A 27591-nucleotide genomic window follows, 5' to 3' on the forward strand; every position below is an offset into this window, starting at 1 on the left:
TTGATTGTTAGAGCCGCCCCCCTCCCTGACCACCCAGACAAACGCCCAATATACAGGGCGGGCAACACCAACTACACACGCAAGCTTGGTACACCAATTGGACCCCACAAGACTCACTCCCCCACTCACCACAAAGGCAAAGTGGGGGAGAACTGGCTTGAGGGGAATAAGTGGCTCATAGATGCCACCTGCTGGTTAGTTAGAGAAAGTGTACACCACGAAGCTGTAGATCTGACAAATTAGAGATAAAGATTTTAATTGGTCTACATATCCTGAAAGAACCCTATCAAGTTAAGCAAATGCCAAGAGGCCAAAAACAACAGAAAATTTTAAAGCATATGAAGAAACTAGACTATATGGATAACCCAAGCCCAAGCACCCAAATCAAAAGATCGGAAGAGACACAGTACCTGGAGCAATTAATCAAAGAACTAAAGATGAATGATGAGACCATGGCACAGGATATAAAGGACAAGAAGACCCTAGAAACGCATAAAGAAGACATTGCAAGACTAAATAAAAAAATAGATGATCTTATGGAAATTGAAGAAACTGTTGACCAAATTAAAAAGATTCTGGACACTCATAGTACAAGACTAGAGGAAGTTGAACAATGAATCAGTTACCTGGAAGATGACAGAACAGAAACTGAAAGAACAAAAGAAAGAATGGGGAAAAAAATAAAAAAAATAAAAATGGACCTCAGGAATATGATAGATAATATAAAACGTCCAAATATAAGACTCATTGGTATTCCAGAAGGGGAAGAGAAAGGTAAAGGTCTAGGAAGAGTATTCAAAGAAATTGTGGGGGAAAACTTCCCAAATCTTCTAAACACCATAAATACACAAATCTTAAATGCCCAGCGAATTCCAAATAGAATAAATCCTAATAAACCCACTCCGAGACATATTCTGATCACACTGTCAAATACAGAAGAGAAGGAGCAAGTTCTGAGAGCAGCAAGAGAAAAGCAATTCACCACATACGAAGGAAATAGCATAGGACTAAGTAGTGACTACTCAGCAGCCACCATGGAGGCGAGAAGGCAGTGGCATGACATATTTAAAATTCTAAGCAAGAAAAATTTCCATCCAAGAGTACTTTATCCAGCAAAGCTCTCCTTCAAATTTGAGGGAGAGCTTAAATTTTTCACAGACAAACAAATGCTGAGAGAATATGCTAACAAGAGACCTGTCCTACAAGAAATACTAAAGGAAGCCCTACAGACAGAGAAACAAAGAAAGGAGAGAGAGAAATGGAGAAAGATTCAAAGTACTAAAGAGATTCAGTATGGGTACATTAAAGGATATTAATAGAGAGAGGGAAAAAATATATATGACAAACATAAACCAAAGGATAAGATGGCTGATTCCAGAAATGCCTTCATGGTTATAAAGTTGAATGTAAGTGGATTAAACTCCCCAATTAAAAGATATAGATTCACAGAATGGATTAAAAAAAAAATGAACCATCAATATGTTGCATCCAAGAGACTCATCTTAGACACAGAGACACAAAGAATTTGAAAGTGAAAGGATAGAAAAAATACTTCATTCAAGCTACAGCCAAAAGAAAGCAGGTGTAGCAATATTAATCTCAGATAAAATAGACTTTGAATCCAAGGATGTTATGAGAGACAAAGAAGGCCACTACATGCTAATAAAAGGGGCAATTCAACAAGAAGAAATAACAATCATAAATGTTTATGCACCCAGTCAAGGTGCCACAAAATACATGAGAGAAACACTGGCAAAACTAAAGGAAGCAATTGATGTTTCCACAATAATTGTGGGAGACTTCAACACATCATTCTCTCCTATAGTTAGATCAACCAGACAGAAGACCAGTAAGGAAATTGAAAACCTTAACAATCTGATAAATGAATTGGATTTAACAGACATATACAGAACACTACATCCCAAATCAGCAGGATACACATTCTTCTCTAGTGCTCACGGAACTTTCTCCAGAATAGATCATATGCTGGGACATAAAAGAAGCCTCAATAAATTTTAAAAAAATTGAAATTATTCAAAGCACATTCTCTGACCACAATGGAATACAATTAGAAGTCAGTAACCATTAGAGACTTAGAAAATTCGCAAATACCTGGAGGTTAAACAACACGCTCCTAAACAATCAGCGGGTTAAAGAAGAAATAGCAAGAGATATTGCTAAATATATAGAGATGAGTGAAAATGAGAGCACAACATACCAAAACCTACGGGATGTAGCAAAAGCGGTACTGAGGGGGAAATTTATAGCACAAAATGCATATATTAAAAAGGAAGAGTGAGCCAAAATCAAACAACTAATGGATCAACTGAAGCAGCTGGTAAATGAACAGCAAACCAATCCTAAACCAAGTAAAAGAAAAGAAATAACAAGGATTAAAGCAGAAATAAGTGACATAGAGAACAAAAAAATAATAGAGAGGATAAATAACACCAAAAGTTGGTTCTTTGAAAAGATCAACAAGATTGACAAGCCTCTAGCTAGGCTGACAAAATGAAAAAGAGAGAAGACCCATGTAAACAAAATAGTGAATGAAAAAGGTGACATTACTGTGGATCCCAAAGAAATTAAAAAAATTATAAGAGGATACTATGAACAACGTATGCCAACAAACTGGATAATGTAGAGGAAATGGACAATTTCCTGGAAACATATGAACAACCTAGACTGACCAGAGAAGAAACAGAAGGCCTCAACCAACCAATTACAAGCAAAGAGATCCAATCAGTCATCAGAAAGCTTCCCACAAATAAATGCCCAGGGCCAGATGGCTTCACAGGGGAATTCTACCAAACCTTCCAAAAAGAACTGACACCAATCTTACTTAAACTCTTTGAAAACATTGAAGAAAATGGAACACTGCCTAACTCATTTTATGAAGCTAACATCAATCTAATACCAAAACCAGGCAAAGATGCTACAAAAAAGGAAAAGTACCGGCCAAGCTCCCTAATGAATATAGATGCAAAAATCCTCAACAAAATACTTGCAAATAGAATCCAAAGACATACTAAAAAAATCATACACCATGACCAAGTGGGGTTCATTCTAGACATGCAAGGATGGTTCAACATAAAAAAATCAATCAATGTATTACAACACATTAACAAATCAAAAGGGAAAAATCAAATGATCATCTCAATAGATGCTGAAAAAGCATTCGACAAAATCCAACATCTGTTTTTGATAAAAACACTTCAAAAGGTAGGAATTGAAGGAAACTTCCTCCATATGATAAAGAGCATATATGAAAAACCCACAGCCAGCATAGTACTCAATGGTGAGAGACTGAAAGCCTTCCCTCTAAGATCAGGAACAAGACAAGGATGCCCGCTGTCACCACGGTTATTCAACATTGTGCTGGAAGTGCTAGCCAGGGCAGTCCAGCAAGACAAAGAAATAAAAGGCAATCCAAATTGGAAAGGAAGAAGTAAAACTGTCATTGTTTGCAGATGATATGATCTTATATCTGGAATACCCTGAGAAATGGATGATACAGCTACTAGAGCTAATAAATTTAGCAAAGTAGCAGGATACAAGATTAATGCACGTAAGTCAGTAGTGTTTCTATATGCTAGAAATGAACAAACTGAAGAGACACTCAAGAAAAAGATACCATTTTCAATAGCAACTAAAAAAATCAAGTACCTAGGAATAAACTTAACCAAAGATGTAAAAGACCTATACAAAGAAAACTACATAACTCTACTAAAAGAAATAGAAGGGGACCTTAAAAGATGGAAAAATATTCCATGTTCATGGATAAGAAGGCTAAATGTCATTAAGATGTCAATTCTACCCAAACTCATCTACAGATTCAATGCAATCCCAATCAAAATTCCAACAACCTACTTTACACACTTGGAAAAGCTAGTAATCAAATTTGTTTGGAAAGGGAAGATGCCTCGAATTGCTAAAGACACTCTAAAAAAGAAAAACGAAGTGGGAGGACTTACACTACCTGATTTTGAAGCTTATTATAAAGCCACAGTTGTCAAAACAGCATGGTACTGGCACAAAGATAGATATATTGGTCAATGGAATTGAATTGAGAATTCGGAGCTAGACCCCCAGATCTATGGCCAACTGATCTTTGATAAGGCCCCAAAGTCACTGAACTGCGTCATAACGGTCTTTTCAACAAATGGGGCTGGGAGAGTTGGATCTCGATATCCAAAAGAATGAAAGAGGACCCCTACCTCACACCCTACACAAAAGTTAACTCGAAATTGATCAAAGATCTCAGTATAAAAGAAAGTACCATAAAACCCCTAGAAGATAATGTAGGGAAACATCTTCAAGACCTTGTATTAGGGGGCCACTTCCTAGACTTTAGACCCGAAGCACAAGCAACAAAAGAAAAAATAGATAAATGGGAACTCCTCAAGCTTAGAAGTTTCTGTACCTCGAAGGAATTTCTCAAAAAGGTAAAGAGGCAGCCAATTCAATGGGAAAAAATTTTGGGGAACGATGTATCTGACAAAAGACTGATATCTTGCATATATAAAGAAATCCTACAACTCAATGACAATAGTACAGACAGCCCAATTATAAAATGGGCCAAAGATATGAAAAGACAGTTCTCTGAAAAGGAAATACAAATGGCCAAGAAACACATGAAAAAATATTGAGCTTCACTAGCTATTCGAGAGATGCAAATTAAGACCGCAATGAGATACCATCTCGCACCAATTAGAATGGCTGCCATTAAACAAACAGGAAACTACAAATGCTGGAGGGGATGTGGAGAAATTGGAACTCTTATTCATTGTTGGTGGAACTGTATAATGGTTCAGCCACTCTGGAAGTCAGTCTGGCAGTTCCTTAGAAAACTAGATATAGAGTTACCCTTCAATCCAGCGATTGCACTTTTCGGTATATACCTGGAAGATTGGAAAGCAGTGACACGAACAGATATCTGCACGCCAATGTTCATAGCAGCATGATTCACAATTGCCAAGAGATGGAAACAACCCAAATGTCCTTCAGCAGACGAGTGGATAAATAAAATGTGGTATATACACACGATGGAATACTAAGCGGCAGTAAGAAGGGACGATGTCATGAAACATATGACAACACAGGTGAACCTTGAAGACATAATGCTGAGCGAAATAAGCCAGGCACAAAAAGAGAATATTATATGCTATCACTAATGTAAACTTTGAAAAATGTAAAACAAATGGTTTGTAATGTAGAATGTACTGGAACTAGAGTTAGAGAGCAATTAAGGAAGGGGAAAGGATAATCCAATAAGAACAGGTAAGCTATTGTGGGTAAATTTAACATTCTGGGAATGCCCAGGAATGACTATGGTCTGTTAATTTCTGATGGGTATAGTAGGAACAAGTTCACAGAAATGTTGCTATATTAGGCTACTTTCTTGGGGTAGAGTAGGAACATGTTGGAAGTAAAGTAGTTATCTTAGGTGAGTTGTCTTTTTCTTACTCCCTTGTTATGATCTGTTTGAAATGTTCTTTTGTATGTTCTTTAAAATTTTTTTTACTTTTTATGCAGTTGATTAAAAAAAAAGTTAATTAAAAGAAAAAAAAAAACAGGGAAAAAATATGCAGAGCCCGCTTGAGGAGCTAGTGGAGAATGCAGGGGTATTGGCCTGCCCCACCTCGATGGTTGCTAAAGTGCTCACATACATAGGGGACTGGTGGTTTGATGGGTTGAGCCCTCTACCACAGGACTTGCCCTTGGGAAGACTGTGGCTGCAAAGGAGAGGCTAGGTCTCCCTATAACTGTGCCTAAGAGCCTCCTCCTGAATGCCTCTTTGTTGTTCAGATGTGGCTCTCTCTCTCTAGCTAAGCCAGCTTGGCAGGTGAAATCACTGCCCTCCCCACTACGTGGAATCAGACACCCAGGGGAGTGAATCTCCCTGGCAACGTGGAATATGACTCCTGGGGAGGAATGTAGACCGGGCATCATGGGATGGAGAACATCTTCGTGACCAAAAGAGGGAAATGAAAGGAAGTGAAATAAGCTTCAGTGGCAGAGAGATTCCAAAAGGAGCCGAGAGGTCACTCTGGTGGGCACTCTTACGCACAATATAGATAACCCTTTTTAGGTTCTAATGAATTGGGGTAGCTGGTGGTAGATACCTGAAACTATTAAACTACAACCCAGAGCCCATGAATCTGGAAGATGATTGTATAAAAATGTAGCTTATGAGGGGTGACAATGGGATTGGAAAAGCCATAAGGACCACACTCCCCTTTGTCTAGTTTATGGATGGATGAGTAGAAAAATGGGGGAAGGAAACAAACAAACAAAGGCACCCAGTGTTCTTTTTTACTTTAATTGCTCTTCTTCACTTTAATTATTATTCTTGTTATTTTTGTGTGTGTGGTAATGAAGGTGTCAGGGATTGATTTTGGTGATGAATGGACAACTATGTACTGGTGCTGTGAAGAATCGAATGTACGATTTGTTTTGTATGACTGCATGGTATGTGAATATACCTCAGTAAAATGAATATTAAAAAAAAAAAAAGATCCAAGAAATAAGAAATGACCCATTTTACTAAGGGCTTACTCTCTTTGTTAGTACTGAAGATCCCAGGGTAGCTGTGATATTTATGCCACCTAGAGAGAAAAGAATATGTAAAGAGGCAACACTGTATGGGGCTACTTTCCCTAATTTCTCACTCTGCATACTGAGAGATAGGGGTTTAGCAGTTGAGAATACAAGCTTTGAAAGCATTGAAAGCAAAAAGAGCCGAGTTTAAGTCCATGCTCTTCACTGGCCTAGAACAAGTTACTTAATTTCTCTGAGCTTCACTTTTCTCATCTTTAAGAACTTACAGATATATACAGGTGATTAAGCAAAGTAAGGTGACTTGCACATAGTGAGCACTCAACAAATGTTAGCACTCAAAAAGATAAGATGTTTGTTATAATTATTGACTATGATTATTAGGTAGGATCCACCCAATCCACATAAACGCTCAAAGAATCTGTGCTTCTTAATGTGACAAAAAGATTGTATGAGAAAGACAACTTAAAATAGGGATGAGTACCACTGTACAACTAAAAAAAGTGGTTTCTGAGGGTTTAATATTAATTTTAAAAGTTCCCTCTTTGAAAATGCTTAGCATCTTCCTATTTCTAAATTCCATGTTATTTCTGCACAAGTTAGAAATGTGAGCCCCCAGGGCCCAAAGAAGTTGAAGATATAGATCTGAGCATCACCTACAACAGATAATACTGAAGCCAGAGTTTGGACAGCTTGTTCAAAGAGAAAATGTAAAGTGTGTGGAGCAGAGAACTTAGAGACCTGCAGAACTTTAATTTTTAAGGAAAGGGAATGTAGAGGAACCTGCAAAGTGGTAAATAAAAGAGTCATCAGATATGGAGAAAGTGAAAATCAACAGGAGGGACAACATTTAAGGGAAAAATTGGTCAAAGGTGTGAAATTCCACAAAGATTAGTTAAAATGATGAATGAAAAAAAAAAGGTAGTTACCAATTTCAGCAAAAGGGTAAAGACAGGCCAGTTATAGTAGGTTGAAGACTGAATGAGGAAATTCTCAGAAAGGTTGGCAATGAAAGGAAAGAGAAACACAGGACCACAGCTTGAGATTTTGTACAGGGATTTGAGAAACAAAATATGAGGAGAAAAATACTATAGAAGGCCTATATAAAATAATCAAAAGATACAGATCTAACAGAATATTTACAATGTATAGAAACCATGATCACATTAAAGTATGGAAATAATTGTTATATACATGTAATTCAAAAATTTTAATTACTTGGAATGTAACTGTCTGCCAGTTTTGATATAACAATGTAAGAATGAAAGGAAAATGAAATTGATAAGAAAAATCAGTTAAAATGTAGTACATTTGAAAGAATACTGTAGATGTCCCTTAATCTGGTTTCATTCTTTGACATTTTTAAAGTATGATACCACCTCATTAAATCAGAAAGATGTTTGAAAATGAAAAAAAAGAAAGAAAGAAAGAAAAGAATAAAAGGAACACCAAAACATCCCATAACCCTCTGTTCTGGCTTGCTAATGCTGCCATCTGCAAAACACCAGAAATGGATCGGCTTTTATAAAGGAGGTTTATTTGGTTACAAAATTACATTTTAAGGCCATAAAGTGTCCAAGAAAAGGCATCAGCAAAGGGTACCTTCACTGGAGAAAGGCCACTGGCATCCAGAAAATCTCTGTTAGCTGGGAAGGCACGTGGCTGGGGTCTGATTGCTCCCAGGTTGCGTTTCAAAATGGCGTTCTCCAAAGTGTTGCTCTTGGGGTGTTTTGTCCTCTGTTAGCTGCAGCTCCAAAATGTCACTCTCAGTTGCTCTCTAAAATGTCACTCACAGCTGCTCTTGGGGCACTTGCCCTCTCTTAGCTTCTCCGGAGCAAAGGTCTGCTTTCAACAGCTGTCTTCAAACTGTCTCTCATCTGCAGCAAGCATCTGGGCCTGTGTGTCTTTTTTAAAGTACTCCAGTGATCCAGTTAAGACCCACCCTGAATGGATGGGGCAACACCTCCATGGAAGTAATCCAATGATAGGTCTCGCCCACAGTTGAATGAGTCACATCTCAATGAAAACACTGAACCAATAGGTTCCAACCTAATCAACACCAATACGTCTGCCCCTACAAGACTGCATCAAAGAACATGGAGTTTTGGGGGACATGATACATCCAAACCAGCACACCTTCCTCCCCCCCCATTATTCATTTACTTTTTGTCCCCATTTTTCTACTCAGTTGTCCATACACTAGATAAAGGGAGTGTGAGCCACAAGGTTTTCACATGATGATCACACTGTGAAAGCTATATAGTTTCATGATCGTCTTCAAGGATCACTGGCAGCCAGCCTCAGAGTGTCACAGTCTTCAAGGAGAAAGCATCGCCTTGATGATGCCTTGATTTAAACTTTTTGCTGACCTCAAAATAAATTCCCATTGTTTAAGCCCACCCATTACATGGTATTTGCTTGAGCAGCCAAGGAAACTTAGAAAAAAAAATGTGTGTATATATATATATACACATACATATATACACACACACACATAGCACATTTTGTTTATCCTTTCATCTGTTGATGGACACTTGGGTCTTTTTTTTACTATTTTACTTTTTACTATTGTGAATAGTGCTGCAATGATCATTGGTGTACAAATACCTGTTTGAGTCCCTGCTTTCAATTCTTTTGGGCCTATTCCGAGAAGTGGAATTTTGGGGTTATATGGTGATTCTTTAGTTAATTTTATAAGGGAACATAAAACTGTTTTCCACAGCATATGCACCATTTTAGATTCTCAACAACCATGCTTGAGGGTTCCTATTTCTCTGCATCCTCACCAACATTTGTTATTTTTTATTTTTTAAAGAATAGCCATCCTAGTGGATATGAAGTTATACCTTATTGTGGTTTTGATTTGCATCTTCGTCATGGGTAATGATGTTGAGCGTCTTTTCATGTACTTTTCGGACATTTGTGTATCTTTTGGTGAAATATCTATTCAAATCTCTTGCCCCTTTTAAAGTTAGGTTATTTGTCTTTGTTCATTTTGACTTGTAGGATTTCTTTATATATTCTGGATATTAAGCCCTTTTCAGATATATGGTTTCCAAATATTTTCTTCCATTGTGTAAGTTGTCTTTTTACTTTCTTGATAATGTCTTTTGATGCAAAAAGTTTTTGATTTTGATGAAGTCCCATTTACCTGTTTTTTCTTTTGTTCATGCTGTTGATTTAATTTCTAAAAACCAATTGCCTAATACAGGGTCTTAAAGATATTTTCCTGTGTTTTCTTTTTTTTTTTTTTTTTTTTTTTTTTTAATCATCATTTTATTGAGATATATTCACATACCACGCAGTCATACAAAACAAATTGTACTTTCGATTGTTTACAGTACCATTACATAGTTGTACATTCATCACCTAAATCAATCCCTGACACCTTCATTAGCACACACACAAAAATAACAAGAATAATAATTAGAGTGAAAAAAGAGCAATTGAAGTAAAAAAGAACACTAGGTACCTTTGTCTGTTTGTTTGCTTCCTCTACTTTTCTACACATCCATCCATAAACTAGACAAAGTGGAGTTTGGTCCTTATGGCATTCCCAATCCCACTGTCACCCCTCATAAGCTACATTTTTATACAACTGTCTTCGAGATTCATGGGTTCTGGGTTGTAGTTTAATAGTTTCAGGTATCCACCACCAGCTACCCCAATTCTTTAGAACCTAAAAAAGGTTGTCTAAAGTGTGCGTAAGAGTGCCCACCAGAGTGATCTCTCGGCTCGTTTTGGAATCTCTCTGCCACTGAAGCTTATTTCATTTCCTTTCACATCCCCCTTTTGGTCAAGAAGATGTTCTCCATCCCACGATGCCGGGTCTACATTCCCTGTGTTTTCTTTTAAGAGTTTTATAGTTATAGGTCTTGTTGATCTATTTTGAATTAACTTTTGTACATGGTGTGAGTAAGGGGTCTAACTTCATTCTTTTGCATATGGATATCCAGCTTCCTGGTACCGTTTGTCAAAGAGACTGTTCTTTCCCCTTTGAGTGGATTTGGCACCTTTCTGAAATATCAGTTGACCATAAAGTTGTGGATTTATTTCTGAACTCTAAATTCTCTTCCAGTCGTCTATATGTTAGTCCTTGTGCCAGTACCATATTGTTTGGGTTTTTTTTTTTTTTTTTTCCAAAATTTTAATTACATTTAAAACTGGTTAATTTTTTTTTATTAGAGAAATTGTGAGTTTACAGAACAATCATGTATAGAATACAGGATTCCTGTACACCACTCACCACCAGCCTCTTGTATTGGTGTGGAACATTTGTTACAATTGATGATAGCACTTTTTAAAATAATTGTAGTATTTTTTAACAGTAGTTACCTATGTTACAATTGATGAAAGGTTATAAAAGTAGTTCTGTCTATCATCCACTAGTTACATTAGGTATATTTTTCCCATATGCCACACTATTATTGGCACCTTATATTAGTATCATACATTTGTAATAATTCATGAAACAACCTTCTTAACACTTGTACTATTAAGTAAAGTCCATTGTCTACAATAGGGTTCACTGTATTGTGCTCCTATGTTTTATCTTTTAATTTTTATTTTAGTAATATATACAGCCTAAAGTTTCCCCTTTTGACCACATTCACCTTTATATTTCAGTGCTGTTCATTACACTCACAATAATGTGCTGCCATCACCACTGTTCGGTTTGCTAATGCTGCCGTTAAGGCAGAAATGGATTGGCTTTTATAGAGGGGGTTTATTTGGATACAAAGTTGGAATTCTAAGGCCATAGAAGTGTCCAAACCAAGGCATAAACTTGAGTATACCTTCACTGAAGAAAGGCCCTTGGTGTCTGGAAAACCTCTGTTAGCTGAGAAGGCATGTAGCTGGCGTCTGCTTGCTCCCAGGCTGCATATCAAAATGGCATTCTCCAAAATGTCAGCATCAGCTTTCAACAGCCATCTTTAAAATGTCTCTCTAAGCTGCAGCACTGAGCTCCTTCTGTCTGAGTTTTTATAGTGCCCCAGTAAACTAATTAGGACCCACGCTGAATGGGCAGGGCCACACCTTCATGGAAATAATCTAATCAAAGGTATTACTCACAGCTGGGTGGTATGCTGGTTTGAATGTATTATGTCCCCCAAAACACCATTATCTTTGATGCAGTCTTGTGTGGGCAGATGTATTAGTGTTGATTAGATTGTAATTCTTTGATTGAGTGTGTCCATGGAGATGCAACCCACGCAGCTGTAGGTGATAACTCTGAATAGATAATTTCCATGGAGGCATGGCCCCGCCCATTCAGTGTGGGCCTGTATAGTTCGCTGGAGCCCATAAAGCTCAGACAGAAGGAGCGAGCTTGCTATAGCCGAGAGGGACACTTTGAAGAACGCACAGGAGCTGAGAGAGTAGCTGCAGCTGAGAGCCACATTTTGAAGACAACTGTTGGAAGCTGACACTGACGTTTTGGAGAATGCCATTTTCAAATGCCACCTGGGAGCAAGCAGACACTAGCCACATGCCTTCCGAGCTAACAGATTTTCCAGACACTAATGGCCATCCTTCAGTGAAGGTACCCAATTGTTGATGCATTACCTTGGACACTTTATGACCTTAAGACTGTAACTGTATAACCAAATAAACCCCCTTTATAAAAGGCAATCCATCTCTGGTATTTGCATTCTGGCAGCATTAGCAAACTAGAATAGGTGGGTCACATCTCCCTGGAAACAACCTAATCCAAAGATTCCAATCTAATCAACACTAATACATCTGCCCCCACAAGATTGCATTAAAGAACATGGCATTTTGGGGGACATAATACATCCAAACTGGCATAACCACCATCCATTTCCAAACCTTTACTATCAGCCTAAATTCTGTGCAAGGTAAGCATCAACTTCCCATTCTCTAACCTCAATCTATCTATAGGTAGCCTATATTCTAGATTCTAACTCTTATGATTTTGCTCATTATAATTAGTTCATAACAGGGAACTAATGCAGTATTTGTTGGACCATGTCCTTTTGTGTCTGACTTCTTTCACTCAACATAATGTCTTCGAGTTCATCCAAGTTGTCACATGTGTCAGACTTCATTCCTTTATACAGTTGAGTAATATTTGATAGTATGTATATACCACATTTTGTTTATCCATTCATTGGTTGATGAACACTCTTCACTGCTTCCATCTTTTGATAGTTGTGAATAAGGCCACTATGAACATTAGTGTGCAAATATCCATTTGAATCCCTGCTTTCAGTTCTTCTGGGTATATACCTAGTAGCAGGATTGCCAGATTATATGATAATTCTCTACTTAGCTTCCTGAGGAACTGCCAAACTGCCATCCACAGTGGCTGCACCATTTTACATTTCTACCAGCAGTGAATAAGTGTTCCAATTTCAAAGATTTGTTTGAACACCTTTAACTAGTTGTTCCAAGGTTTGTGCCTTCTCTGAAGTTTTAATTTGTTCCCTGACTTGGCCATAACTTCCTATTTCTTAGCATGGCTTGTAATTTTTTGCTGATGTCTAGGCATCTGATTATCTTGATGCATTTACTCTGAAGATCAGTATCTCTCTCTTGCCTGGGTTTTTATTGTTGATTGGCTTTGTGTGAAGGCTCTTTGACATTTGGTTCAACTTATTCTAGACATTTAGAATAGCCCATGTTTAACTGATCATATATTTTTAGCTCTCCTTCATCTGATTCTTGCCCTGGACATGCTGTATGATTTTTAAAGTTGTACTTTTTGTGCAATTGTTTCACTTCCAGGAAAAAGCTTCCTTTCCTGTGTTCCTTCTCCAGGAATCTTGATCTGTTCTCTTTTGTTTTCGTTTTGCCTCTATAGCTTTTTACACTCTTTTTGTTTTCTGTAGCTGTTTTTGCCTGGAGGACAAATTCGGGGAGGATGGTTACCTCAGGGAGGACTTTCCCATGTCAGTATTTCCCAGCCAAAACAGGGCCAAGGACCCACGAAAGGAGGGGATCAGGAAGGACACCAAAAGCCTCTTTGATGGCATCCCAAAGTATGCTTTCCTCACTTGCCCAGCAACTGCAGCCCTTCAACTAACTGTTCCCTGCAGCCCTGAGGGAAACCTTGCATCTTTAAATCTCCACTGCTTCCACCCCTGTCAGGAATGGGGTTGAAACAATGGCTGCTTCCGCCTTTGTCCAGGGTGTGTTGAAACATTAGCTCAGAGCAGAGACCCAGAGATCTGTCTTCATTAATCAAAAACCATGATCAGTGATTGCTCGTGCCCACCCCTGTTCTTGGGGAAAAAGATTTTTATATCCCTTTCTGTCTCCAGCAAGCTAGCCAGGGACTAGACCACAAGGCAGTCTGCGAGAATGGGGATGGGCGCCAGCAGCTGCCACACAGAGAGAGCAACTCACTGTTCTCCATGGTAGCTTATCAGCTCCATCCTCCCACTCTGCCCTGGGTGCTGTACAGTGTTCTTCTGACCTCCAGAAACCCACAACAGTTGTCTCAGACAGTTCTTGCCTGTTCAGCAGTCATTTTGGTAGAAGGACTGAGTCCTGGAGCTCTCTACCCTGCCATCTTCCCTGGAAGTCTCCATATTGTTTTTGATTTCTGTAGCTTTGTAATAAGTTTTGAAATCAGGAAGTGTGAGTCCTCCAACTTTGTTCTTTTTTTTCAAGATGTTTTTGAGTATTCGGGATCCCTTCTCTTCATAAATTTTATGATTGACTTTCCCATTTCTGTAAAGAAGGCTGTTGGAATTTTGATTGGAATTGCATTGAATCATCACTTTGGGTAATTCTGACATCTTAATGATCTTAAGTCTTCAATCAGTGAACGCTGAATATCTTCCCATTTATTTAGGTCTTTAATTTCTTTCAGCAATGTGTTGAGTTTTCTGTATACAAGTCCCTAACATCCTTGTTTAAATTTGTTTCTAGATATTTTATTATTTTAGTTTCTGTTGTAAAAGGAATTGTTTTCTTTATTTCCTTTTTGGGTTGTTCATTGCTGGGATGTAGAAACATCACTGATTTTTGTGCATTGATCTTGTACCTTACCACTTTGTTAATTCATTATTAGCTCTAGTAGCTTTTTTGTAGATTTTTCAGTATTTTCTTTACATAGGATAATGTCACCTGCTAATAGGGATCATTTTACTTCTTTCCTTACAATTTTGATTTTTTTTTTTCTGGCCTAATTGCTTTGGCTAGAACTTCCACTGCAAAGTTGAATAACAGTGGTGACAGTGGGCATCCTTTTTTGTTCCTCATCTCAGAGGGAAAGCTTTCAGTCTTTCACTATTGAGTATGATGTGAGCAGCAGGGTTTTCATATATGCCTTTTACAATGTTAAGGAAGTTCCCTTCTATTCCTAGTTTTTTGTTGTTTTTTGTTCTGTTTTGTTTTGTTTTGTTTTTAATCAAGAAGGGGTTCTGGACTTTGTCAAATGCCTTTTCTGCATTGAGATGTTCATGTGGGTCTTTTTTTCCCGCTTCATTCTGTTAATGTGGTATATAATGTTGAACCACCCTTGAATTCCTGGGATAAATCCCCTTTGGTCATGGTGTATAGTCCTTTTTAATATGCTGTAGGATTCGGTTTTCTAGTATTTTGCTGATTTATTTTCCATGTATATTCATAGGGGGTATTGGTCTGAACTTTTTTTTTCTCGTGATATCTTTTTCTGAACTTGGTTTTCGGGTGATGCTGGCTTCATGGGATGAGTTAGGAAGTGTTCCCTCTTTTTCAATTTTTTGGAAGAAGTTTGAACAAGATTAGTGTTAATTCTTTGAATGTTTGGTGGAATTCACCAGTGAAGACATCTGATCGTGGACTTTTCTTTGTTGGGAGGTTTTGCATAATCTAAATTTTCACTTTAAGAAGCTTGAAAAAGAAGAGCATAATAAACCCAAAGAAAGAAGAAACAAATAAATAATGAAGGTAAGAGCAAAAATCTATGAAGTAGAAAATTTGCAGTTATTAAAGAAATGAATAAAATAAACCAAAAGTTGATTATTTGAAATGATTAATGAACGTATTAAACATCTAACAAGACTAACCAAGAAAAATAGAGAAAATACAAATAACCAATACCAGGAATGAAAGAAGCACTATCATTGCAAATTCTAAAAGAATAACAAGTCAACATTAAAACAAATTTAAGCTAATGAATTTAACACCCTGGATGAAATGGACAGATTCCTTGAAAAACTCAGCCTATTTTAACCTATGCAGATGACAAGATGTAATAGATAATATGAATAGTCTTTTATCTATTAAAGAAATTAAATTCTATCAAATCTTTAGAGAAGAAATAATACCAATTTTTCACAAACCCTTTAAAATTAGAGGAGTAGGAAATATTTCCCCAGTTGTTTTATATGGACAACATAATCCTGATATCAAAACTTGACAAAGACCTTACAACAAAGGAAAATTAAATACTAGTATCCCTTTTGAGCACAGGCATCAGAAGCCTTAGCATAACATTAGCAAACTGAAATCCAGTTTATCCAGAGATGCTTATTTGGTACATTTACCATATTATCCCAGGAATACAAGGTTGAGTGTAATTCACCACATTAACAGATCGAAAGATAAAAATCATATACTTATCCCCTTAGATGTAGAAAAATTATTTGACAAAGTCCAGTATCCATTCATGATTACAACTCTCAGCAAACTAAGAGTAGAAGGGATCTTCCTCAATCTGATAAAGGGCATCTACTAAAAACCTTCAGCTAACATGGCATTTAATGGTTGTGATGGTTAGGTTCATGTGTCAACTTGGCCAGGTGTCTGGTCAAGCAAGCACTGGCCTAACCATTACTACAAGGACATTTGTGTGTGGTTAATAAAACAGAAGACTGGTTTATTAAATCATCAGCCAGTTGACTGCATCTTTGGCTGATTACATCAAAGAAGAGTGTGTCTTCTGCAATGAGAGAATTCAATCCACTGGATTTAATCCAGTCAGTCCAGGAGAATAGAGATAACCTTCACTACTTCTTCAGCTAGCCAGCATCTCCTGGGGAGTTCATCGAATACCTCCATCAGAGTACCATTTCGCTGCCTGCCCTATGGAATTTGGACTCATGCATCCTGCCCTACAGAATTTGGACTCATGCATACTGCCGTATGGAATTTGGACCTGTGCATCCCCACAGTTGCATGAGACACTTTTATAAAATCTCATATTTACAAATATCTCCTGTTGGTTCTGTTTCCCTAGAGAACTCTAGCTAATACAATGGTGAGATAGAAAATGCTTTCCCCCTAAGACTGGAGACAGCAAGGATGTTTGCTTTTATCGTTTCTATTCAGCATTGCCCTGGAGGTCTTTGTTAGTGTAATAAGATAAGAAAAGATGTAAAAATCCATAAATATTGGAAAGAAAGAAAAGTTTTTATTTGTTATTTGAATGTTTACATGGAAAATCCTAAGGAATCTACAAAAAAACTATGAGCGCTAATAAGTTAATATTGCAAGGTCAGTATACAAAAATCAATTGGATTTCTGTTTATTAGCATGAAACAATTGGAAAATGAAAATTTTTTTTAAATTCCATTTCATAGCATAAAAACATAAAATATTTAGAAATATATTTATTGAATCATTCTAGATCTTTACCCTGAAAACTACAAAAGATTGCTGAGAGAAAAATCACAAAGCATGAAAGAAAAAAGAGAAATTAACTAAGAACAAAATAAATGAAGAGATAGACATACCACATTCATGATTGGAAAACTCAGTATTGTCAAGGACTGAGTTCTTCCTAAATTTGCCTATAGATTCAATACAACCCCAATTAAAATCTCAAGACTTTTTCATATAAATTAATCCATTTATTCTGAAATGCGTATGGAAATCCAACGAACTTAGACTAGCCAAAATAATCTTGAGAAGAAAAAAATTGCATTTTATATTACCTGATTTCAAGACTACAGTAAATATACAATAATCAAAATAGGTTGATATTTTGTAAAAATAGATCTACATAGATCAATGGACCAGAATAGAGAGCCCAGATAGACCCACATATTAGATAAATTACATATTAGATAAAATACATATTAGATAAATTAGTTTTTTGACAAAGGGCTTAGAATACAGAACTAGATCAAATGGAATAAAATAGAACAGAAATAGACATACCTATATGTTCCAGTTTGGATGTATTGTGTCCCCCAAAACGCCATTGTATTTGATGTAATCTTCTGTGGGCAGACCTATCAGTGTTGATTAGATTGTAATTCTTTGAGTGTTTCTGTGGAGCTGCGCCCCACCCAACTGTGGGTGATGACTCTGATTGGATAGTTTCTGTGGAGGTGTGGCCCTGTCCATTCAGCATGGGCCTTGATGAGTTTACTGGAGCACTATATAAGCTTAGACAGAAGGAGCAAGCTTGCTGCAGCCAAGAGGGACACTTCGAAGAATGCACAAAAGCTGCAGATGAGAGAGAGTTTGAAGATGGCCATTGAAAGCAGACTCTTACTCTGGAGAAGCTAAGAGAGGACAAATGCCCCAAGAGCAACTGAGAGTGACATTTTGAAGAGGAGCTGTGGCCTAGAGAGGAACGTCCTGGGAGAAAGCTATTTTGAAACCAGAACTTGGAGGAGACACCAGCCACGTACTTCCCAGTTGACAGAGGTTTTCCATATGCCATTGGCCATCCTGCAGTGAAGGTACCCGATTGTTTATGTGTTACCTTGAAGGCTTTTTGGCCTTAAGACTGTAACTGTGTAACCAAATAAACCCCTTTTTATAAAAGCCAATCCATTCTGGTGTTTTGCATCCCGGCAGCATTAGCAAACTAGAACACTATATATAGTCCTTTCATTTTAGACAAAGGCACCAAGACAATTCAAAGGCACCAAGACTTCAAGGAAAAGAAGTCTTGTTTTTTTTTTTAACAAATGCTGCTGAATCAGCTGAATAAACATATAGAGAACAGTGAACTTTGACCCCTACCTCATACCAGATACAAAAATTAATTCAAGATGAATCATGGACATCAACTCAAAGCTAAATGTATTAAGCTTCAAGAAGAAAACTTAAGTAAATACCTTTGTGATTTTGGAGTAGGCAGAGATTTCTTAGGGAGGACACAGAAATCACCAAACATGAAAGAAAAAGTTAATAAAATTGAATTCATCAAAAATAAAAACTTCTGCTCATTGAAAGACACAATTAAGAAAATGAAAAGACAAACCATAGACAGGCAGAAAATGTTCACAATACATACATCTGACAAGGAATAACCTACAAATATACTAAAAATACAAACAGCTTAATAAAAAATGAGAAAATACTTAACAAATACTTCACAAAAGATTTATGAATGGCCAAATAGCACATGAAAAAGTGCTCAACATCATTAATTATCAAGGAGATACAAATTAAAACCATAGTAGGGTACCACTTCTCACCCAATATAATGGCTAAAATTAAACAAGACCAACAGCAGCAAATATTGGCAAGGATGTGGAGCTACTGGAACCGTCTTACATTGGTGGTAGGAGTGTAAAATTATAATAACTACTTTGGAAATCTGTTTGACAATTTCTTATAAAGTTAAACGTACCCCTCCCTACCTTACAACCTAGCAGTTCTACTCCTTGTTAACCACCCAAGAGAAATGAAAACATGCCCACAAAAAGACTTGTACAAGAATATTATAGCAAGTTATTTCTAATGGTCAAAAACTGGAAGCAATCCAAATATCCATCAACAAGAGAATGAATAAACAAATTGAGCTATATTCATATAGTCATACGGCAATAAAAATTGAATTACTGATAAAAGAAAGCAACATCAGTCAACCTTAAAAACATATTGAATGAAAGAAGCAGACACAAAAGAATACATACTAAATGATTACTTATATTTGAAGTTCAGGAGCAAAGTTAGTCTAGGGTTGTAGAAATCTAAGCAGTGGTTGCCTAAGGGAGATAGGGATTATCTGAAAAGAAAGACAAGGGAAAGCTTTTGGGTGATGGAAATGTTCTGTATCTTGATTGGGCTAATGGATACCCTGGAGTATTGGTTATGTGAATGTACACACTTATCAAAACTCATTGAGTTGAATCCTTAAGGTAACTTTTGTTGTAGGTAAATTTTACCTTCATAAAGGGACAGAAAAAACATATGTGGTTCAAATACAAATGACTATTTCTGTAGTAATTCCTATATATACTATATGCTATACTTAATGTATCTCTAGGGCATAAAACTGAATGCATATATAACTTCTTTTCAACAAACATCCGTCATGCATCTGCTATGGGTCAGCCATTGTGCTAGTTGCTGGAGATACAGAAGTAAGAGAGGGTGAAGGAAAAGTTTTGGTAAAGGAGGTGGTGATGGTAGCACAACCTTGTAAATGTAATTAACAGTACTGAATTATACATTTGGATGTAGTTAAAGGGGGAAATTTTAGGTTATGTATGTTACAAGAATAAAAATTTGAAAAACAGTAGGACTGTGCCACACAAATAGTGAACCCTAATGTTAACCATGGGCTATATAGTTAATAGTACAATTATTAAAATGTCCTTTCATCAATTTGTAACAATGTACTATACTAATGGAAGATGTTAATAATAGGGTGATATATTTATTTTATGCATGATTTTTCTGTAAACTTCTCCAAAAAAAATTTTTTAAGGAAAAAAATGAGTAAGAGAGAGGGCTGGGCTCAGAGAGTTCAGCATCTAGCAGGAGCCATAAAAGCCCTAAGAGATAAGTGCCACTGTTGGAATACGTGCTGAGTGTGAGTCCAGTGCAAAAGAGGGAGGATATGATAGAGTCCAGTGCATAAGAGGGAGGGGTGTTAGAGGTGGGACCAAAAAGTGAATAAATAAAAGTCAAGAGAACCCATGAATAAAGGCACAGAGGCATGAGCCAGCTTGGTGTGTTTGCAGAATTTTAAGTGGCCCAATGTGTCCACAGTGATGGGAGATGATATTCTTTAATGACGGGACTAGATTGTGCAGGGTTGAAAATGCCATACTAAGGAGTTTAGATTAATGAGGGGCAATTGAAGACTATTAATCAGGAGTGACATCAATTCTATGTTTCTATGTTTTCGAAAAAATTTCTGGTAGTACTAAAGAAGAATTATTAAAGTTGGGAGAAATTACAGGCAGAATGAGCAGTTAGGGATTGTAAGAATCCAGAGGTCATTTATTTAAAAAAAATACGTATTAGAATTTTATGATTAAACATTTTTATTTGGCTACCCCTTTCTTTTTTTCTTTAAAATTGACAATAGGAATCCAGCTACATTTTGGACCACCACAGGAATGTTTCCTCAGGAGTTCATTCTTTGTTTTCACAGACATGTAAGGATTGAGAGACTTGTAATCCAAAGTTACTTTGGTAAGCAAATCATACATTAATTTTCACCATCCTTTAATTTTCTGTAGGCAGAGAACAACATAATGTAAACTTGTGGCAAAACACTCAATTTTCTTTGCAATGTAGAACCCAGTTTTGTTGCTGGCGTAGAGGGAGTGGGGAGTTTGGGTAACTGCCTTTAGCACAATTAGCCTCTCTGAAACTGCAAATTTGAAACGCTTCCAAAGCACATAATAATTTCCATACAATTTACTGTGTGAAAGTCTGTGGTAAGACTCTATTATGCACATAATAAGCCAGCTTGCTAGAACACTTTATTCCAGATTCATTTAGTCTGGGGTTCTCTGTCAAACTCTTGCCGAAAAATCTGATAATCCTGATGATTCATATTGGATAGTTTTGATTCTTCTCTTACTAGTGGCATTTTCTGAGGGACTTAGCAGGAGAATCTGCCATTAGAATATCATTCTAATCCTATCTTGTGTTTACTTAATGAGAGAGCATATCAGACAAAATCCTGGCAGGAAACAGCATACATCCCAAATGGTTCAAATAAAGAACCTTTAATTGTGGGACTAATTATAAAATTATGGTCCAGGTTAAGGGAACAAATGAGGGATGGTGAGGCACCAAGAAACTGGCTATAGCAGGAAGCTGTCATCTCCTCTGGGAAAAGGGAAGCAAACAGTATTACTGGAACTCAGTGAGAGCTGGAGCCTGTGGCATAGTGCCTGCCAGCAAGAGCTGTGATCATTAAGGGACAGAACCACTGTCAGAGACAAGGCTCTGAAGTGGGGAGGGAGTAGAGAAAATATAGCCCGATCTCACCTTGCCACTACTCTCTAGTTGCCCCCCAGCACCTCCCATTGGCCAAATCCAACTGGAAGTGAGTCCAGACCAGTGAGTCCAGGTGATGCAGTCCACAGGAGTTAGTCTCCCAGGGCACAGAGCAGGACAGAGAGGGTGGAGGGTCATTGGGGAAATAACAGTGGAGAAGGAATATGGCTGCATTCCTGGTAAATCCGTCTTCTGTCATTAAGTATGGAGGCTTTGGAGTCAATCAGGACTGAAGTTTGAATTCCATTTCTGGCTCTACATCATTGCTGACTTCTCTAAGTCTGCTTCTTACTTTACCTGAGTAAAGTAGGTTAATAATACCTCTCTTATGAGATTGTTGTCAATGGTGAATAAATAAATATTCCTGACTCATAGAAGGTTCTCTATAAAGGTTTATAACCAAGAACAACAACAACAACTACTACTACTACTGCTACTACTACTACTACTACTGCTACTACTATTATTACCAGTATACAAAAAAATCTGGATGATAGCCAATTCAAAAAAGTTATGTTAGCTCTGTATGGTATGCTTGCAAATATTTGTAAGACTATAGTTATACAAGACTGCATTTTACCCTCAGGACTTTTGGAAAAGCATAGGGTGAGTAATTACCAGAACACAGTTTTCCCGACCCCAGTACTCTGTGCAGTCCCACCAGTGCATGACAGTCTCAGGCTGAGGAAAAAAGGAATATAGGGACAGCAACATTGAATCAAGAAGGTAATTAACACTTTGTTCGTTTTGTTTATTTACAATATCAGTGCAGACCTTGAGAATTGAAAAGAGCACGTCTCAAGAACCAGTTGATTTTGAGCACTGGGTTGAAAGAGGTATGTGTTTGTTTTACCAACATTGTTCTGAGAATGAGGAAATAGAGAATTTGTCCTTTGACTCCACATTTCTGATTGAGCCTCATGTAGGTGACAAAAGATGACTTGAATGATACTTGTGACAGACACCTTTAGGACCTAGAAAACCCCAGGTTTGAATACAAGACTGCTCTTTTGCTTAATTTTTCTGAGTTTCAGAATCCTCATTTGAAAAGTGAGGATGACACCTACCATTTAAAGTTTTTGTGAACATAGTGTCTGGCCTGTGGTAGACAAACAATAGTTTCTTATCGTCTTCTCTTCTTTCCTGATTGCTACTTAACTATCATCAGTAGAAATGATAGCTTCCAGTTAAACACAGCAACGTGCCTTCATGTGTTTATCTCCTTTACTTCCCAGAATACCAGGAAAATAGTAGTATAGGAATAGAGTCCAAACCTACAAAGACAACAACCAACCAACCAGAAGACTAAAGCATGTTAAGGAAGAGGGAAAACATAACTTCTGTAGCTGAATGGAGTAGGTTATAACCTAAGTGCCTGCCAGGGAGAATATCAATGAGCAGCAAGCCAGTTTGCCCCAGAGAACCCCTGAAACATCTAGAACTGGAAGACAATGAGTACCATGAAAAGTGTGAATAAGATCTGGGGCAGAAAACAAGGGTGATTAGTTGAACATCTATATATAGTGTAGTTGTACTCTGGGTACCTTCTCCTACTTCACAAAGCTAGGTGACTACTCCTTCCTCCCACAGACACCCACCTCTACCCCCAAGAGATGAAGAGGAACATTGGATGTTGAGGCTCAGAACTCAGGGCAACCAGGCAGAGTGGAGAGAGTGGATGAGACATAGGGTTGAAAACAGGATTTAAGTGCAAGTCTGCATGTTGAGTAGCAGGAACTCTGGTCTCCTTCCTGCACTCTGCTCTTAATGAAAACGGCCAAGAGTATCGGCCAAGAGTATCCCCCAGCTCGGTGACTGGAGGAGTGACTTTTGGAGAAACTTAATGGTCCCAGATAAAAAGATCTGTGGATAAAGGCTGGCTCCCTCCTGGTTCACCAGTCAACAAGCAAGGTTCAGTTTTCAAGTGGTTTATTCACAAGTAACAAAAGACATCCAAAATCACTAGACATTTGATGAAGGCCTTAAACCCTGAATATAATGAAGTCTTTCTGTCTAAGTTCCAATCTGTAGTAATGTAAAGGATAGAGGAACAAATTAAATGAAATGATAAGGAAGCCAGATGACAAAATCTAGAATGTGGGACATTAAGCAGGATGTCTCTTCAGTAAGTCAATAACATGAAAAAAAGTGGGTGGGAGAGAGAAAACAGTTCAAGACTAAAAGAGACAATTTTGATTTGAATAAACCAACTATAAAAAGACGTTTTAGGAAATAAAAATATGGACTGAGTGTTATGTGATATTAAAGCGTTACTTTTTAATTAAATTCAATTTTATTGAGATATATTCACATACCATACATTCATCCATGGTGTACAATCAGCTGTTCATATTACCATCATAAAGTTATGCGTTCATCACCCCAATCTATTTTTGAATGTGTTCCTTACACCAGAAAGAATAAGAATAAGAAATAGAAGTAAAAACAGAACACCCAAATCATCTCCCCCCATCCCACCCTATTTTTCATTTAGTAGAAAAAGGATAAATCAGGAAAGGAAATATAAGCCTATTAAAATTCCAGGAAGAATAGCTTAGAGAGTTAGAAATGTTTACACTCCAGGGAGCAAGACTGGAGAAGAAGGAAGAGGTCAGGCAAGGGGTTTACATTTTTTATTACCTCAGAGAAGGGTTCAGAAACAAAGAAAAGCACATATAAGCTTACTTCCCAAAGATTTCCTTTTTAGTACGATGTGGCTTTTAAATTAAGTACATTAATTATTTTTATACAAATAAAATTAATTTCTAAATATGTCAACTGATATTATTATATTAATTAAATATTTCATATTTCCAAAAGAATATTTGCTACGATAAACTCATAACCAAATAAATCTGTCCTGAAATTACATAGGTAAAGGTTTTACCCCCAGACTCAAGATACCTGAAAAAGATCACTTCATAATTCAGCGTTACGGTGAAAATTCCCTATGAAAAACAGCTCTAGTCACTACCAATTGGGCATGGTCAGATATCTTCTTTGAGGACTTCAGTTACCTTGGTAGCTTGATCTTTAAAAGGGATTTTCACAGTTTATCAGTTCTTTAATAGCCTTACTTTATATTCCTTTATTATAAGTTACATTTGCATTTCCTTTTGCTTACACTCATTAGAGATATTTTACATTCAGAAATAGTTTTTTCATATCACCTGTCTCTATTTTTATGTCAACTTTTAAATATGGCCTTAATATAGTTTATCAAATCTTGTGTTTTACTGAACATAAAGTTCAGTAGCTATCCTACTGTATTTTGAACCTTAACCCATTTTGTTAAATTTGTGTTTTAGATCTTGTACATACAGAGGGGCAGCTTCAAAATGAAGAAATTATCGTAAGTACCTATATTTTGTTGAGATAAACATTATCTTTAACCAGCACAATGTATTTAAATTTTTAAACCTATTTCCATAGTGTAGAGTTAATAAATGCCCTCACAATATTGTAGGTTCTGTACCTAACCAACCCAAAGAAAAGATTATTCTCAATAAGATTATAATCTAAATGTAGCACTGATAAATTAGGCTCTTATCCATCATAAAGAGGGTGACAGCAAGGATAAAACAGAACTCACTTGTTTGCTTTCTCTTTTATTTTGTTCATTCATTTTGAAGTATTTATTTGCTTTGCTTTGCCTTCTTTCATTTAATTCTATAGGCATTTTGGAATAGAAATTTTAAGAGGTGCATATGCCAAAACTGGATGTTAATTTAAGCGTGAAAGGACAAGGGAGATTCAGATAAGGGGAACTGGAGCATAGAATCAGCAACAAATAAGCCTGAGAGATGAGTTGGAAAGAGAGCCTGTGTTTTCCGACAACATTCCATTGGGCTTTGCCTGTCAAGTGGAATGAATGCCTGTTGACAAGAAAGCTGCTGCCTCATCAGGAGTTCCTCTGTTCCTGCTCATTTGTCAGGCTGTGGCTTTAGACAAATACAAAAAAAAGTAAAACAACTGAATGTGGATTTTTTTAGGTGGTAGTGTTTGTTTAATTAAGGTATCTCTAAATGAGGGTTATGGTAGGTACTTCTTGTTCATTAAGTTTCTGTTCACAACTTGCTGGGAACTGCTATGAAATTAGTGTCTCAAAAGGTTATGTAGGAAGATATTTTTTTATAATTAAAAAAATTTTAACTTTTATTTTGAAATAATTTCAAACATAAAGGACAGTTGAGAAAATAATAAAACTCTGTACAGGGAATTCCAACATATCCTCCTCCCCCCACCAGATACCCAGATCCACCAATTTTAACGTTTTGCTACCTTTGCACTTTTCTTCTTTCCTTCTTTTCTTCCTTTCCCAAAGGAAACCTCTTATCATGAAAAATGTTTTATAAAGATAGTGCAATTTTTAGCTCCACTTGCCAGTTTTAATCAAACCCAAGGCTGATGATATTTGACTGATAGGTACCAGAACGACTGCACTGTTACAATGGCTGGCTTCTGTTCTGAATATTATATTTTATTTATTGCTATGTATTTAGAATGTTATTCTTGCATCAAACCACTTTCTTCTACAAACCGCTTGCTAACCGTTAACTAGGATTGCTGAAAGCTTTCATATTGATTTTTCCCCCACAGGCACGTGATGGCCACGCCACTTACCTGAGATTCGTTATTGTGTCAGCCTTTGATCATTTTGCATCTGTGCATAGTGTTTCTGCAGAGGGAATAGCAGTCTCAAATCTTTCGTATTGATTCTGAGAAAGTGTTCTTACATGATTTTTAACAATATATTTATTTAAATATGAAGCTGTCATTGAAATACTTTATTAAAGGGATTTATATCAGTCTGTTTCAGTTTTTATTTTCTCTTCAGTATTTGTGTAAAGGAATTCTGGTTTCATCAGTCAGCAGTGCTGGCCACCATGGAGGGTATAAGAAAGCTCTTACTTCAATATACAGCATAACCAAGGAGATGACTAGTATACATGAGAATTTAACTAGTACATTGTGTTCCCACAGCATCTAACATGGTGCCCTTCATGTTTCAGTGCATTCACTTTCTAATTTATTGACTGATTGATGCAGAGGGCTAAGTGAGAAATACAGACAGCGAACAGTGTCAAAGCTCAAAAGAGAGAAAGTACTTATGGGAACATTTCTTTGAGGTCATGAGGCTTGTGTTGGGCCCTGCAGGATCAGTAATTTTACTTTTTCTGCTAATTTTATTTTATTCTGATTTGAAGACCCCAGAGAAGAATTCGGAAACACGTAATTTTATTTCTCAGAGACAACCATTATTGACATTACTTGACATTTTGGGCATATTTCATAAATAACATTAATAGCTACAAAAATTGATTGTTTATTATGTATCAAGCACAGTTAACATTTTACACACATCATCTTTTTTGAGCCTTGCAACAACAACCCTATGTGGTAAACAGCTGTTGTTATTTTCGTTTTTCACACAGGAAATTCAAATTTAGAGAAGTTAGGTAACTTGCACAGGGCCACACAGTGACCACACAGTAGATGGTGGAGCCAGGGTTCAAATCCTGTATCTGGCTCCAGGGTCTGAGCTCTTACATATCATGCTACATGGCCTTACCTCTACTGCTGTTTGTTCTAATCTTGGATTTGCCACTAACTGTGTGGCAGTTAGTGAGCAAGAGCCTGAGCAAGTCGCCTTCTCTCTCAAGGTCTCCGTCCCCTTGTCTATACAGTGAGGAGACGGGACTAAGTCATCTTTAAGTTTGCTTGCAGCTCTACCCTGCTACTGATTGTAACTTCCAGTCTTTAACACAATTCACAGGGAATTCTTATATTTTTTTCCCTTCAGTTGAACAAGTTTTACCTTGACCTGCTTTTTTTTTTTTAAGGATTTTATTTTTTTTAATAATTCAATTTTATTGCAAT

General features: G+C 37.0%; 1 protein-coding gene across 8 annotated transcripts in view; it reads left to right on the forward strand.

The window, feature by feature from the left end:
* The window catches only part of HSPB11 (heat shock protein family B (small) member 11), a 93519-nt gene extending 66991 nt beyond the window's left edge, over positions 1-26528 (forward strand). For 5 of the 8 annotated variants that reach the window (XM_037827165.1, XM_037827166.1, XM_037827164.1 and 2 more), the window contains exons 3-6: positions 20789-20895; positions 22479-22547; positions 25020-25063; positions 26311-26526. In XM_037827165.1, the coding sequence (XP_037683093.1) occupies positions 20789-20895; positions 22479-22547; positions 25020-25063; positions 26311-26427 (337 nt within the window). In that variant the 3' untranslated portion in view covers positions 26428-26526. Of the gene's footprint in view, positions 1-20788; positions 20896-22478; positions 22548-25019; positions 25064-26310 lie in introns of all 8 variants that reach the window. The other 3 variants (XM_037827169.1, XM_037827168.1, XM_037827167.1) reach the window with 2 other exon arrangements.
* The last annotated feature ends 1063 nt before the right edge of the window (positions 26529-27591 follow it).

Source organism: Choloepus didactylus, chromosome 2, assembly GCF_015220235.1.
Source record: "Choloepus didactylus isolate mChoDid1 chromosome 2, mChoDid1.pri, whole genome shotgun sequence".
NCBI classification, from domain to species: domain Eukaryota; kingdom Metazoa; phylum Chordata; class Mammalia; order Pilosa; family Megalonychidae; genus Choloepus; species Choloepus didactylus.